This window comes from Festucalex cinctus, chromosome 8, assembly GCF_051991245.1.
Source record: "Festucalex cinctus isolate MCC-2025b chromosome 8, RoL_Fcin_1.0, whole genome shotgun sequence".
Lineage (NCBI taxonomy): Eukaryota > Metazoa > Chordata > Actinopteri > Syngnathiformes > Syngnathidae > Festucalex > Festucalex cinctus.
The window spans coordinates 16,564,218-16,579,003 of NC_135418.1; the positions used below are offsets into that span (position 1 = coordinate 16,564,218).

At 39.1% G+C, this 14,786-nt stretch overlaps 1 protein-coding gene across 4 annotated transcripts in view; it reads left to right on the forward strand.

Annotated features, from left to right (window-relative positions):
- The window catches only part of srgap2 (SLIT-ROBO Rho GTPase activating protein 2), a 69,270-nt gene that overhangs the window by 52,550 nt on the left and 1,934 nt on the right, over positions 1-14,786 (forward strand). For 3 of the 4 annotated variants that reach the window (XM_077529311.1, XM_077529314.1, XM_077529313.1), the window contains exons 7-22: positions 559-780; positions 845-946; positions 1,057-1,254; positions 2,388-2,472; positions 2,733-2,760; positions 2,997-3,027; positions 4,675-4,735; positions 4,935-5,012; positions 5,092-5,226; positions 5,322-5,427; positions 6,699-6,923; positions 10,058-10,137; positions 11,269-11,467; positions 12,972-13,109; positions 13,204-13,417; positions 13,500-13,610. In XM_077529311.1, the coding sequence (XP_077385437.1) occupies positions 559-780; positions 845-946; positions 1,057-1,254; positions 2,388-2,472; positions 2,733-2,760; positions 2,997-3,027; positions 4,675-4,735; positions 4,935-5,012; positions 5,092-5,226; positions 5,322-5,427; positions 6,699-6,923; positions 10,058-10,137; positions 11,269-11,467; positions 12,972-13,109; positions 13,204-13,417; positions 13,500-13,610 (2,013 nt within the window). The remainder of the gene's footprint in view (positions 1-558; positions 781-844; positions 947-1,056; positions 1,255-2,387; positions 2,473-2,732; positions 2,761-2,996; positions 3,028-4,674; positions 4,736-4,934; positions 5,013-5,091; positions 5,227-5,321; positions 5,428-6,698; positions 6,924-10,057; positions 10,138-11,268; positions 11,468-12,971; positions 13,110-13,203; positions 13,418-13,499; positions 13,611-14,786) is intronic. The other variant, XM_077529312.1, reaches the window with a different exon arrangement.

Sequence of the window (14,786 nt, forward strand, 5' to 3'; positions counted from 1 at the left end):
CTTTAAGGCAATTCAGAATCTTTTTAATTCATATTTACAATTTTTTAATAACATAAAACATCATATTAAATAAATATATGACTATATAAATATATAACCTGGAATCTTTTTCATTCTTATTGACATTTTTTTAATAAAATAAACAAATATAAAATAAAAATATATTAATATATAAATATATATAACACAGTATGCGTGAAATCCTAAACTGAAACAAAAACAAAGTGAATCATAAATTGAATCGAATGGTGAATTTTGGAAATCTGAATCAATACCCATCCTTATTATAGATTCATTTTCCATAACTGGGTAAAATGTGTATTTGTCTCTTCCACTAACACTTCCAATTCCATCACTTCAAACTTCATTTTGCACCGAAATATCTCATAGTAAAAACCATCATATCTTTCAATCAGATTTTTTCATCAGTTCCACCATCAGTTTGCATCTGTTTAAATGCAATTTAACACCAGCTATTTGAGATTTTAGTGAACAGGCCCATAGAGAGGTGTGTGCGTGAGACAGTCTGGTGGCTGATTCCTCTTCATGTTTGCACAGTGCTGTGACCTGGGCTACCATGCCAGCCTCCACCGCGCCCTGAGGACCTACTTGTCAGCAGAGCAGAATGTGGAGGTGTCCAAGCACACTGGTCTGGAGACACTGGAGGGTGCCGCTGAAAGTCTGGAGCCCAACGGAGACAAACAAAAGCTGATGGAGACCTACAACAATGTCTTCTGCCCTCCGGCTCGCTTTGATTTCCAGTCGCACATGGGAGACGCGGTACAGCTTTGAATTTCAGTGGCCTCTCGCTAGTCTGCGTTTTAACCCGTGTTTGTGTGTACAGATGGGCGTTATGTGTGCTCAGCAGCCACTGGAAAGTGAGCTTCTCCAGAGGTGCCAGCAGCTTCAGTCCCGCCTCTCCACGCTCAAGATTGAGAACGAAGAGGTTAAGAGATGTTTTAGTATTAGTTTTCCCTTGATAGTTATAACATCTGTTTTGACATTCCTCTCACTGATTTTTTTTTTTCCTCTCTCTGTCTCGCTGCTGCTCATCAGGTGAAGAAGACCATGGAGGCCACCCTGTCCACCATCCAAGACATGGTGACCGTGGAGGACTACGACGTGTCGGATTGCTTCCACCACAGCAACAGCATGGAGTCCGTCAAGTCCACGTTCAGTGAATCTTATCTGAGCAAGCCCAGCCTCGCCAAGAGGCGGGCCAACCAACAGGAGACGGAACAGTTCTACTTTACGGTCAGTGGCAGCTTTGAATCGTTGTCAAATATCGGCATCTGCCTTTTTACGAATCTGAAGGTCGATAAAGCTGGTATCTCACTGAGCGGTGAATGCTTGCGAACGTAGGGAGTATATATATAATAATATACATAATAATATAACATTGATTTTATGAACACAATATTGTTTTTTTTTTTAGTATGAGCTCATTGTTTTTTACAGTATTGTAACCTTTTGAACATGTAAACTATGATTGATTGATGATTTTATTGGGGTGTTCTTTTCTTTTTATTTTTTTTTTGCCGTTTGCTCGTTTATATGTTCAGTAAATCAAATCAAATCAATCAAATCAACCTTTTCTAAATATCGCCACCCTCCCCACAATATCGTGATAATTATCATATCGTGAGCTTCATATCGTGATATCGTATCGTGACATTTGAATATCGTTACATCCCTACTAATAATCAGCATTGGCCTTAAAAAAACATATTGGTTTATCACTAGTTTGAACTAGACGAAGTGCAATTTCTGGCGAAATTGCGAGGGAATGCTGAAAGCTGAATGCTAAGCTGAATGCTTATGAAGTAAATTGAAAGATAAATTCTGTGAAAATTACAAAGTTTTAATTGAAGTTGAAAGATACATGAATAAAAAGAACTGGAGCAGTATCACACTGGTAATGATGATCAGTTGTACGTATGGAAGTGGGCGTGGAAAGTGGGACTTAGAAAAAGTTCAATGTTTGTCCCATTGAAAATGAATGGGGAAAAGTTGATATTTAAAGTCAAATTGTGTGAGTACGGTCACTAACGTGGAATCAGACCATATATACCCCGGAATGCGTGAATTTTTCAAGCAATTTGAACGGTGTAAATCGGAAGTATTATGTGGGAGTTGTTTTTCGGCAAAAAAAAGTGAGGAGAATAAAAATCCGAATAACATATTGTGGGATGCTTTCAGCATTCCCACAATAATCGATTATAGTATAATAGATAATAGTGAAACGTGAGTACCGGCAGGACTTTCCATCCTGTCTCCCTCTGTTGGACGGCTTGTGCCTGTTAAGTCCATTTCGGTGCTCTGTACTTGTGCATGTGCAATGACGAATAAAGATTCATGCCTGTGTCTGTGTGTGTGTGTGTGTGTAGAAGCTGAAGGAGTTTCTCGAAGGCAGGAACCTGATCACCAAGCTGGAGGCCAAGCATGACCTCATCCAGAAGACCATAGGAGAGAGTGAGTGTCCTTCATACCTTTTTTGACACGTACTATATGTGGAGGTCACAGCGACCGCGACCATATGCGGTCACAGATGTGCTGGAGTGGAGCGGTGAGGAGGTTAGGGGGGGGGGGGGGGTGCGGGATGACGATTGGGGGTCTTCCTCAGGAAATGTCAGCATTTCCGCAACCCAGCAGGAAAGCTTTTGTATGCGTACGCTAAAACCGTCTTTGACTCCCCGACGTCCACACTTATCCTGTCTCTTCCCCCCGTTTAGGTCAGAAGACCGACTGTTGCCTTGCCAGGTACGTGTGGTGAAGGAAGGAATTACATAAACACACGCGCACACTATCTGGGGTAGGGTTTTCTTCATTTCTTGGCACTCAGGGGTATGATTTTTCTCCGCCACCATTTCAAGATATTCTCAACATATGTGTCTGTGAACAAATAGAGCGTTACCAGAGTCGTGTGCGTATAAATAGTCATTCTGCCGACTTAATGACAGAGTGCTGTTTCTCTCTCTCTCTCTCTCCGTGCATAGTGGACGGAGAAACTCAGCAATACGGAAACAGGTAATTATCTGTCGTGTGAGTGCGTAGTTTTGTTTGGAACGCATTTTCCCACCGTCACCACCCATGAAATGCAAAAGTGCATGTTTGGGAGGAAATACACGTGCACAGATGTGTATCTGCTATGGAATTAGTGCAATCGAATGGTCTCACTAGGGCAGAACAAGGGGATGAAAAACAGGGACGCCACCTTGTGGCATCAACTCTCCTACTGTTAAAAAAAAAAAAAAAAAAATCAACATCATATATACAATACAGTACTGTAGTGATTCCCAATCAGGCTGTATGAGAGGTCATCGGGGTTGCCATGGTAAATGAAACAATTTCTCCCAATTTGTCGACACATTTATTAATTAGAAATGTAAAAAAATCTAATTAATTTCATTAAGTTGGCATTTTAAAATTCGATTATTTGAAACTTTGAATCAATCAAAACTGTTATTGATGATTAAAAGCTGTTATTGTTAGTTGTGGCAGAATGCTGGATGGGTGGTTTGTAAGACTTGTTTACACAATAATTACTAACTGCTTACATTTATTGTGGCAAGTTATGCACAAGCTATGAATAGCTTTATTTTTTTTTGCACAAGCTATGAATGTTAAGTTTGTTAAAACTGATTTAAATCAGTATACAAATAAATTAATACCGGACTGTCTCAGAAAATTTGAATATTGTGATAAAGTCCATTATTTTCTGTAATGCAATTTAAAAAAAAATGTCATACATTCTGGATTCATTTCAAATTAACTGAAATATTGCAAGCCTTTTATTATTTTAATATTGCTGATTATTTAAGAAAACTCAAATATCCTATCTCAAAATATTAGACTATTTCCTCAGACCAAGTAAAAAAATGCCATAATCAGCAATATTAAAACAATAATAGGCTTGCAATATTTCAGTTGATTTGTAATGAATCCAGAATGTGTGGCATTTTTGCTTATTTAATTGCATTACAGAAAATAATCACAATATTCTAATTTTCTGAGACAGTCCTGTGAATAAGTACATAAATAATTAAATAAATAAATAAACAAACAGATGTTTGTTGGGTTTATAACTTCAATTAAAAATGTAATCGTCCAGAATGACTGGGAAAAATCTAGATTTTTTATTTTTTATTTTTTTTATTATTTTTTTTTTATTGGCCATATCGCTGAGCCATAATTGCAAAATAATTTTTGTTCATCTATCTATGCCAGCAACATATAGTGACAGGCAAAACAATCAAATGCTCTCACATTTGATGGCATAAAAAAATATATGTATCCCCCTGTTAAATTAGTTCATTCATAATTAATATGTTAATAATAATAATAATAATAATAATAATAATAGTCAAGTGACCATTGACTTTTTTTTTTTTTTATTATTATCAGTTATCAGTTAAATTACTCTGCATGATGCTAGTTTTCTGGAAAACCCAAAACAAAATGCAAAAAGTGTTGTCGCCTAGCAACAGCAGCCTCTCCTCTCCCCATGTCTGGCACCCCTTCCTCCTAAACGTGTGCTTTGATGCATGTGCAGCAAATGTGTGAGGTAGTCCTCCTCATAACACGCTTGCTGCTGTGTTATGTGCTTGGCAGCTTCCCATTTGTCACCTATTGGGTGTGAAGATTAATGCAAATCGTGTTCTCCCCCAATGTTAGGATGCAGGTGAAGCCATCCCTCTTATGGTGGAGAGCTGCATCCGTTTCATCAGTCGCCATGGTGAGGAAATTCTTCCGTCAAGCGATAGGTTTAGCGCCCGGCTTTACCGTGCACAGATTGGCTGCGTTGTCGTCATGTGACCAGTTCTGACTCGAGTCGTCTTCGAATGAACAAACTACATATCCAATATCCTGCATGCCAATCCCGGGGATGAAAAATGGATGTAATAAAAGCAAACTGTGTGCTTCTGGCCGCTTAGGTCTGCAACACGAGGGCATTTTCCGAGTATCGGGCTCCCAGGTGGAAGTCAATGACATCAAGAATGCATTTGAGCGAGGTATGCTTCCAATTGGCTGAAAATGTGCCCCCATCCCCCACATCATCTTACCACTTTTTGGCCATCTTCACGGTTCCAGGCGAAGACCCGCTGGCAGGAGACCAAAACGACCATGACATGGACTCGATTGCTGGCGTCCTCAAGCTCTACTTCAGAGGGCTGGAGCAGGCCCTTTTCCCAAAGGAAGTGTTCCATGACCTCATATCCTGCGTCTGTAAGAGTCACTCACCTCCGCCGATATGCGCGCTCGGTTTGTTTTTCAAACTCTCCATCGTGTGACTCATCTCGCGGATGTCGTCACTGTTTCAGCGATGGAGAGCCTCCAGGAGCGCGCTGTCCACATTAAGAGAGTGCTGCAGTCGTTGCCAAGCAAAACCCTCATCATCATGAGATACCTGTTTGCCTTCCTCAATCAGTGAGTAGCAGGACGGACAAACACGTCTTTCTTAATGAGTTTCAATAAAAGAAAAATCACTCGTTTTATGATTTTCACACAGGTATTCATTTAACATGCTGAGAGGTGTTCCTAATATTTTGGTTTGGTCGTGGTCAGTAAATCAAGTTAATGTAGTGCAGTTGTACAGTAATAGTAATAGTGCTGTCATGATCGAATTATTTTTAGAATCGATTAACAATGGATGAATCAGATTTTGCGCTAAAGTGTATTACAAAAGCATTTTTTCCCCTGATTACTCTTTATTAATTTGGTGTTTATTTCGTATACTTTGTATTTGTATTGTATACTTTGTACTTTGTTACCGGTTCTGTAATTGTTTTCCAAAGTCTGTTTTTTTTTAAATAATGTTTTTCTGAATAATTTTTTCCCCGTTTGTCTGTGTACTTCATCCCCCCCCCCCCCCCTTTTTTAATGAATAATCCCCCCCCCCCCCCCCCCCCCCTATTTTTCTGAGTAATTTTTCCTCCTGTTTTTATTTAGATAGATAGATCTTTCTTGGAAACGTTATGTATCTAAAGTACTCGTGCTATCGATACTTGGTATCCGTATCGGTGATTATTGAAGACTTTGATACTACTTTTTTCAGATTACTCAACTTTTGAGTAGTCACTGATACCAAGTAGCGATACCACTGTAGTATTTTTCATACAGAAATTTCCCAAATAAGTGACAAATCATTTTAATTAAAGTAAGACGTATATATCCCGATATAACATTTTTCCTGTAATTACATGAAATGAATGGCAATTTTCGATTCTGATTTGTAATTTGTAGTTATCTGTTAGATACTGATCACTAGTATCGGTACTCACCAATCCCTTCTCATAATTATATAAGGAATATGGCAAGTGCAAAATTTGTTGTTACAGCCCAGTACAATGTTTTATTTTTATTTTATTTTATTTTTTAACTGTTACTTTGATATCTGGGTCTGACATCAGCAGCTTTCCTCAGGCACATTCTGTCCACATACACTGTTAAAGGTAAAATAATGTCCCAAAAAAATGTCTCCTGATAACTGAAATGATGAAAACATCCTGAAAAGGCCAAAGGAGGCCCTTAGAGCAGTTCTTTTTTTCCTCATTCAGTTCTTGAAAAAAGATTTCCGGCTGTCTCTGGTTGATTTGTAGCCTTGTATCATATTCAGTGCCTTGATGAGCTCTGCAGGCTTGCATTCCCTGCAAAAAGCCAAACTCTGAATGTCTTTTTTTTTTTTTTCCTCCTTCCAGTTTGTCCCAGTACAGTGAGGAGAACATGATGGACCCTTACAACCTTGCCATCTGCTTTGGGCCCACCCTGATGTCTGTCCCGGAAGGCCACGACCAGGTCTCCTGCCAGGCGCACGTCAACGAACTCATGAAAACCATCATCATCCACCATGACACCATCTTCCCGAGACGGCACGAGCTGCAGGGCCCCATCTACGTCATCCCGGGAGCCGGCGATGAGTTCTGGTCAGTGGAGGCTCGTCAATAGAGGGCGCTACAGCGCCCAACTGAGTCACACAGAAAGGGACAAGAATTCAATGATGAAGTATTATCATAAAAATACTGAGAAATATATGTACATTTGATTTTCAATGAGCAGGGTAGTGTAAATATTAATAGGTAAAATTGATTTGTTTATCTCTGGCGTCTTAAACAATGACAATTTATGGTTACCGTTGGGCACTTCTTGTCCAACTCTGAGTGGCTCCTGCCAACAACAGGTACTTGATGTGGCGGCCATATTGGATGTGGCTCAGCCAGGCTTCTCCAGTGTATCTTTTGTTGTGCCTTCATATTGAACTGAGGGAAGTCACGTCAACACTTTTCGAGAGAAGGTGGAGTCCAGGCAGCAAGGATAAGAACAGGTATGGTGGGTTTATTGAGTTAAGTATCAGCTTGTCAACACAATACAGGAGAAAGGAATTGGTTAGCTGTGATAGGATGGCGGGCTGGTTAAACTCGCCTAATATATGGTGGCTTTGTAACTTTATTTACATTTGCTTTAAAAGTATTTTTTAATTTGAATGTAATCATTTAGTTAAAGCGCACTTGAACTCACTAAGACAATTTTAATAATGATGATAATAATAATAATAATTGATTGATTGATTATTGCGAATTTTATTTACTCGAGTTTAGAAAATACTATTCAGTAAAGTTGTACATGTACACTGTAAGATTTGTATGAAAATATATTGATCTGAAACTTTGGGCTCATAATTGTTAACTCATAACATCTGCTGCAATCAGCTTCATGTTTGAACAGCATTGATATAAAATATTAATGCTTGATGTTCCATTAAGATAATATTCTTCCATGCTCATAACTCAAAGAAAGACATTTTACATGGAATATTTCCATCAAAAATCGATGTTTAGAAATCTATTCAGCCGTATATTGAATTGATTTGAAAATTGTGTGCTGTAATATCGCAACTTATTGCCAAATCAATTTTTTTAACACCCCTAATAATAATAATAATAATAATAATAATAATAAAAGTAAGCGGAATTAAATGTATCCAATATTTGTAACTTCTTTTTAAATAACTAAAAAAAAATATGGCATGTGAAATTTCCCACCCCCTTTTCTCTCAGTGCAGCCAACTGACTCCAGAAGTTCCCTGATGATTTCTGAATGAGCCAATGTTGACCTAAATGACTGATAATGATACAAAAACGAATCCACCTGTGCGTAATCTAGTCTCATTATAAATGCACCTGCTCTGAGATGGTCTCAGAATATTGGGGAGCAAACAATATCAGGAAGACCAAGAAAGACAACAGGCAGGTCTGGGATAGAGTAAACACGCCTACAAGTAGCAGAACTGCTTGATAAGAGGAAGCTTTGTGATAACAATGAGGGCAGAAAGAGGCAGTTGGCAGATGTCTATGGAGCCCCTAAGGCAGGGGTGTCAAACATACGGCCCGCGGGCCGGATCAGGCCCACAAAGGGGTTTAATCCGGCCCGCGAGATGATTTTGAAAAGTTAAAAAAAAATTGTAATGTTGGACTAATTAATCAGCCGGCCACAATCAAATCATATAAATTTGTAATTTCACAAGCAGTCCTCAGATAAGCAATGCAACTTGTACGGGCAATCGTCCGTCCTGGATGTCATTTTACACACAACTTAGTTATGTTGTTTTTTTAATGATTTATTTATTTTTATTTTTTTTTAATCATCGACCGAAAAACGTGTTAAATACGAAAAAAAAATAATCAATTACTAGTAAGAATTAGCATCCTTTTCACGTCATTAACTGCGCCACATAATGTATTCTGGGAACAATTTTTGTATATGCAAATCAGGTGGATTTAACACGTCTGGAACGTTTACTGGCAAAGTGTTGCCGCGTTCCATTTGCATTTGTGTTATTTTTCAGGAACAATAATTACAGTTGAGCTCAGTAAATTAGGGCTGGCCCATGAAAATCTGCGTATAAATGACGGCAATCGTTTTTTAAGTTTTATACCGTTGTTTTACCGATACGGCCCACTTGGTAATATATTTTCCTCCATGTGGCCCCTGAGCTAACATGAGTTTGACACCCCTGCCCTAAGGTGACATGGGAGAAAAAAACAAAACAAACTTTTGTGTTTCCTCGCAAACATCTTTGCGTTCCCTCGCAATCTACGCAACATCCACATGAATTTTCTGTAACTAAAATCCAGCATGCTCAGCGATTTAATGCGAGCATCCTCCATATCACCACATTCAAATGGCATCAAAGAACAAAATGTGCACCCTGTTAGGACAGATAAGCTATCTTGTATATTCCAAATGCGTCATTGCTGTGATACTGGACTTTTTTTTCTTTTTTTAGGACAGGATGTTGAAACAGAAGCAGTGATGTTGCAAAGATTCAGCAGCATCACTGGAAGACCATAGCTGCTAGCACATGATTTTGTTAGCTAACCTATACTGTATTTGATAGGCTGTGAAGTATTAACAAGCAATTTATTATTAGATACATTCCAGCTTATGGACACAATGTTTCAGCATTCCCAAACACACTGTAGGACTCTTCAATCACTAATACATTCCCACATATGTTATTGTGATTTTTATTCTCCACACTTTTTTGCCATGTAAAAACTCCCACATAATACTTCCAATTTACACTGTTCAAATTTCAACTAGCTTCAAAAATTGACGCCTCCCAGGGTATATATTGTCTGATTTCACATAACTTACGGTATTTTTGCACAATTTAACTTGTAATATCAACTTTTCCCCATTCATTTTCAATGGGACAGGCATTGAACTTTTTCTAAGTATCACTTTCCACGCCCACTTCCATACATATAACTTATCATCATTACCAGGTGTCTTACACTGCTCGGTAGCACAGTTGGTAAACTGCATTGTCCAGGAGGTCATATTTGTAATTTCATAATTTATCTCTCAATTTACTTAAGTATTCCACATGCATTCAAATCTTAGCATTCAGCTATTAGCATTCCCATGTAATTTCTCCAGAAATTGCACTTAGTCTAGTTTGATGAATATAAGACAGGCTGGAGATTATCAAACGTCCACAGTCTGACGTAACTCATCTGTTTTTTTGTTTGTGTGTGTTTTTTTTTGTCCATTCTAGTGACAGTCCTCACTGTGAGCCCCCTCTTGTGCAAGAGCCGGCGCCCGACACCGGGTCGGTTGGCCACAACAGCGAAGATGGTGCGTAACAAATGTGTTTCAAGAGGAAGTCAAGTCAAAACATCTCCTTTATTGTGGGAAAGCTAAGCGTTCCCACATATCTTATTGTGATTTTTGTTCTCCACACTTTTTTTGCTGCCTAACAACTCCCACATAATACTTCCAATTTACACTGTTCAAAAATTCCCGCCACCCGTGATATACAGTAAATTTAACGTTTAAGCTCAACTTTTTCCCATTCATTTTCAATGGGACAGACATTGAACTTTTTCTGTGTCACTTTCCACGCCCAATTCCGTACATATAACTTAGCATCATTGCCAGCTGTTTGATACTGCTTGGTGGCACAGTTGCTCAAGTGCATTGTCCAGTAATCAGGTCATGATTTCATAATTTATCTCTCAATTTACTTCATAAGCATTCAAATCATAGCATTCAGCTATTCGCCTTCAGTTTTCAGCATTCCCACGCAATTTCTCCAGAAATTGCACTTCGTCTAGTTCTAATTAATGTTGTGTTTGTGGAAAATGAATGAATCAGTAAAATCCATCTCAAGGGGCGGCCATTTTGTCACTTGCTGCCAACTGGAAATGACATCACAGTTGCACAGGTAACAGCCAATCATGGCTCATCTGTTTTTCGAGTTTGATCATGTGACATTCGCAAGCTGACATGTGATTGGTTGTTACCTGAGCCATGAGCAACTGTGATGTCATTTTCAGTTGACATGCAAGTAACAAAATGGCCGCCCCCGGAGATGGATTAAAAATAGGTGGATTTTGCTGTTTAATGCATATTCCACAAACACAATAGTAAAAAGAATGCTGTGTTTAAACGAGTTAGAGCAAAAATAAAAGACAAATTTTGACTTGACTTCCCATTTAATATGTAAAAAAACTTCATAAAGCACAATTTGGTCTCACAAGATCTCCTCTAGCTCTTTGTGGCTGAAATCTTTTCAACCGACTCACAGCCTGCTGCCTGATTATGCTTCTTTTGTGTATGTTTTTTGCAACATGTGCCATCACCAAACGCAGCAGCACTAACCTGCTCTGGCTTCCCTCCCACTCTCTCTCTCTCTCTCTGTCTTGTTTTGCGCCACCCACTCTGTCACTTCCTGTGTCTGTCCGTCCGCCATCCTGTCAACATCAGGCACCTTGGCTGTTTCAGAGTCTGACCCAGTTGAAGCCATCGCTCGCTTCGACTACTCCGGCCGGACCAGTCGCGAGCTGTCATTCAAGAAGGGCGCCTCGTTGCTTCTATATCAGCGAGCGTCTGACGACTGGTGGGAGGGGCGACACAATGGCGTGGATGGATTGGTGCCACATCAGTATATTGTGGTCCAAGACATGTAAGATGTGTGCACTCATCATGTTTGATACACTATGTGCCTAAAGACATTTTCTGCGCCTCAGGAAATGGTTACAAGTTCAACTTGCGGTTACCTGAACTATTCATGTGGTATGTTTGGAGAGTTCACCTGTCGAGATGACATGTACAGTGTTGACAGCGCGCCTCAGAGGGAGATTCCAGTTGTGGCCAGTTGCTCTCGAGCTGTTTAGTGCTCAGTGGGCTTTCAAGGGGAAATATTTAGTCAGCATAAAAAATAAAAAGAAATGATCAATCATGCATTGAAATAGTGTTAATTTTATCCACCATTTTAAAATTTAGTCTATTTTAGCCCATTTTCAATCACTATCATAGTCCTCATCCCGTTTTTATTTAGTCCATTTTTCGTAGACTATAAATGTAGCATTTTAGTCTTTTAGTTCAAGAAAACATAATTTTATTCATCTCGTTTTAGTCAACCTAAACTGTCAATTGTTTTAGACTAGTTTTAGTCAGGACAATCATTTAAGCCCTTTTTGATAACGTCACACAATTACAGTATATCAACAAGTGGCTATTATGGCTCCATGCTATGAGCTAGTAAATTAGCCAGCATTAGCTAGCAGTCAGATTAACATTATTGTTGGAACGTTGTAGCCGTTGGATTATTTATTTATTTTTTTCATGTTTTTTGTTAGCAAATTATGTTGAACATTTCGAATCTAAAACTATTTCACGTATTTTTTTCGCTCATCTTTTTGATAACTTCACACAATTACAGTATATCAACAAGTGGCTACTATAGCTCCATGCTATGAGCTAGTAAATTAGCCAGCATTAGCTAGCAGTTGGATTAACATTACTGTTGGAACGTTGTAGGCGTTGGATTAATGTTACGTTAAAACTATTATTTTACTTTTACTTTTTTTTCTTTTTTTCTTTTTTTATACTTTTTACTTTTTGCTGTGAATCCACCTCATGTGTTTGTGCATGTTGCACTTGCTAGCTTCAGATTTGAAAGGGGGTGTGTCACATGACAGTTTAGCAGAGACAACCATTTACAAAATCAAATAATCATATAATCATCTCGTTTTTGTACATGTAATAAAATGTCGATAGATTTTACTCCAGTTGATAAGTGAAGTACATTTTCATCTCTTCTTCATTAGTTGACGAAAATGCATACTGATTTTGTCCCAGTTTAATGAAGGTTTTAGTCTAGTCTAGTTTTAGTGCGGTGTAAAATGTTGACGAAATTATTTTTGTTTAGTTTTCATTGAGATGGTTGTTCGTTTCTGTGCCTAGCGATTGGCTGGCAACCAGTCCAGGGTGTACCCCGGCTACTGCCCATAGCCAGCTGAGATAGGCTCCAGCACCCCCGCGACCCTTGTGAGGAGTAAACGGTTCAGAAAACGAATGGATGGATAGATAGTTTGAAAATCACATTGAAAATCATTTTTCGAGCCAACTTTTTTAGGTGACACATTTAATCTCAGAGTCCTGATGTAAGATTTGATTATTTTTAGGGCTGACGGTGGTCGTGGAAGCCCAAAATCTGATGCGGACACCAGGGACCAGCTGGCGGAACGGGTTTCCACTCGGGGCAGCGCTGCATCGCCGACGGGTGCTCATGTGGCTGACATCTACCTGGCCAACCTCAACAAGTGAGTCTCACATGGAGATTTGACTTCTACGCAGGTTTGTTTGATTTATTGCACCACTGATGTCTCAAACACCTTTGAAAATTCTCTCTTTCAGGATGAGGAAACGTCCAGAGTCCGGGAGCATCAGAAGAACGTTCCGAAGCTCCGACAGTGATAGTCCGGGGGCCGCTGGGGGCGGTGCGGGAGGGGTGAGGACTGCATCACTTCCTGTAGGCGGAGCTCTGGTGAAGGAGTCTGCAGACAAACGGCCAGTCAGCGCTCACAGCATCCTCAATTCCATCACGCGCCACTCCTCGCTAAAGACGAAGGTACTGTGTGATGACGTAAAGATTTTTTTAGGATTCAAATTCCTGAAGCCAATGACGTGCTAAATTCATAATGCGGTCTTAGGTGGAAAGCCCGCAACTGCGCAAGTCAACTCCGGCAGGACGCTCCAAGAGCTTCAGCAACCATCGACCTCTGGAACCCGAGGTCATCGCTCAGGTGGATCACAGCTCACAGGTGCGGCTCACTCTCAGTACTGACTTGAGGTGCAGTGACAACATGATTGCACAATGTTCTTTTGTTTGTTTTTGGTTTTTTAACAGGCTACAAATAATTCACAAATTCTGCCTAGCACCATAATGTAACGTGAAAAACAATCTAAGGTCATAGTAATCTACTTTGCCGCTAAATAGTTAGACTTTGTTTTAAATTTTGAAATGAGGGATGTTGGATAGCACTTTTTTTTCCAGACCCATACTAGTACGTGTACTCAATTTTTAGTCACTGATACCGATACCAAGATAGACCACTAGTACTTTTGATGCATAAAATTACATTTAAAAAAAAAATGCCAGATCATTTTAAAGTAAGGCTTACATATCCTAATATAGCATTTTTCCTTAGAATTGTGAGAAATTAATGTCAATTTTCTATTACCTTTTTTCCCCCCCAATTCTTCACGAAATGATTACTTTTCAATAGAACACACAATAAAATAAAATGTAATAACTAACATTAAAGAAATATTCCGGTGGGCAGAAAAAGTCCCAATCAAAATAAATGATTGGACCTCTTAAAGAGATACTTGACTCATTGAACAATTTTCAGCAGTAAAAAGTTCATCTTTTGTCTATAATTAACGTGCTAACGTCATTATTTTTCATGTACAATTACGGTAGTACCTTTAAAAAGTAATTTTTCTAATTGTTGTCGACTGATGATGGCATCACCTGTGCTGAGGAAGTAAGTAAAGACATGGCTCAGTTTACTGACCAAACCCAGAAAACAGGTGAGCCATGATTGGCCGTTATCTACTTTCTCAGCACAGTTCGACAGCAAGTAGAAAAAAAAAAACTTTTTAAAGGTATTCATTGTACATGAAAAAGACTGAAGTTATCAAATTTATTCCAGACAAAATAATCACTTTTTCCTGCTGAAAATGGCTCAGTGAGTTAAGTATCCCTTTAATCTGTCAGACAAGTATGCCTTTAGTTTCTCATTGAAAATCGGCCACAAAAAGGCCACCAGTATTTGGCCGCCGTCGCAAGTACTGATAGCTTGGCATGAGGCCGTGTATCGGCCCAATATGATTGATACCTTGTATTGGTACTTGACCATATACTTAAGATTAGGCATGTTCGATACCACTTTTTTTTCAGACCGATACCGATACTCGGACCCTCAGTACTCACT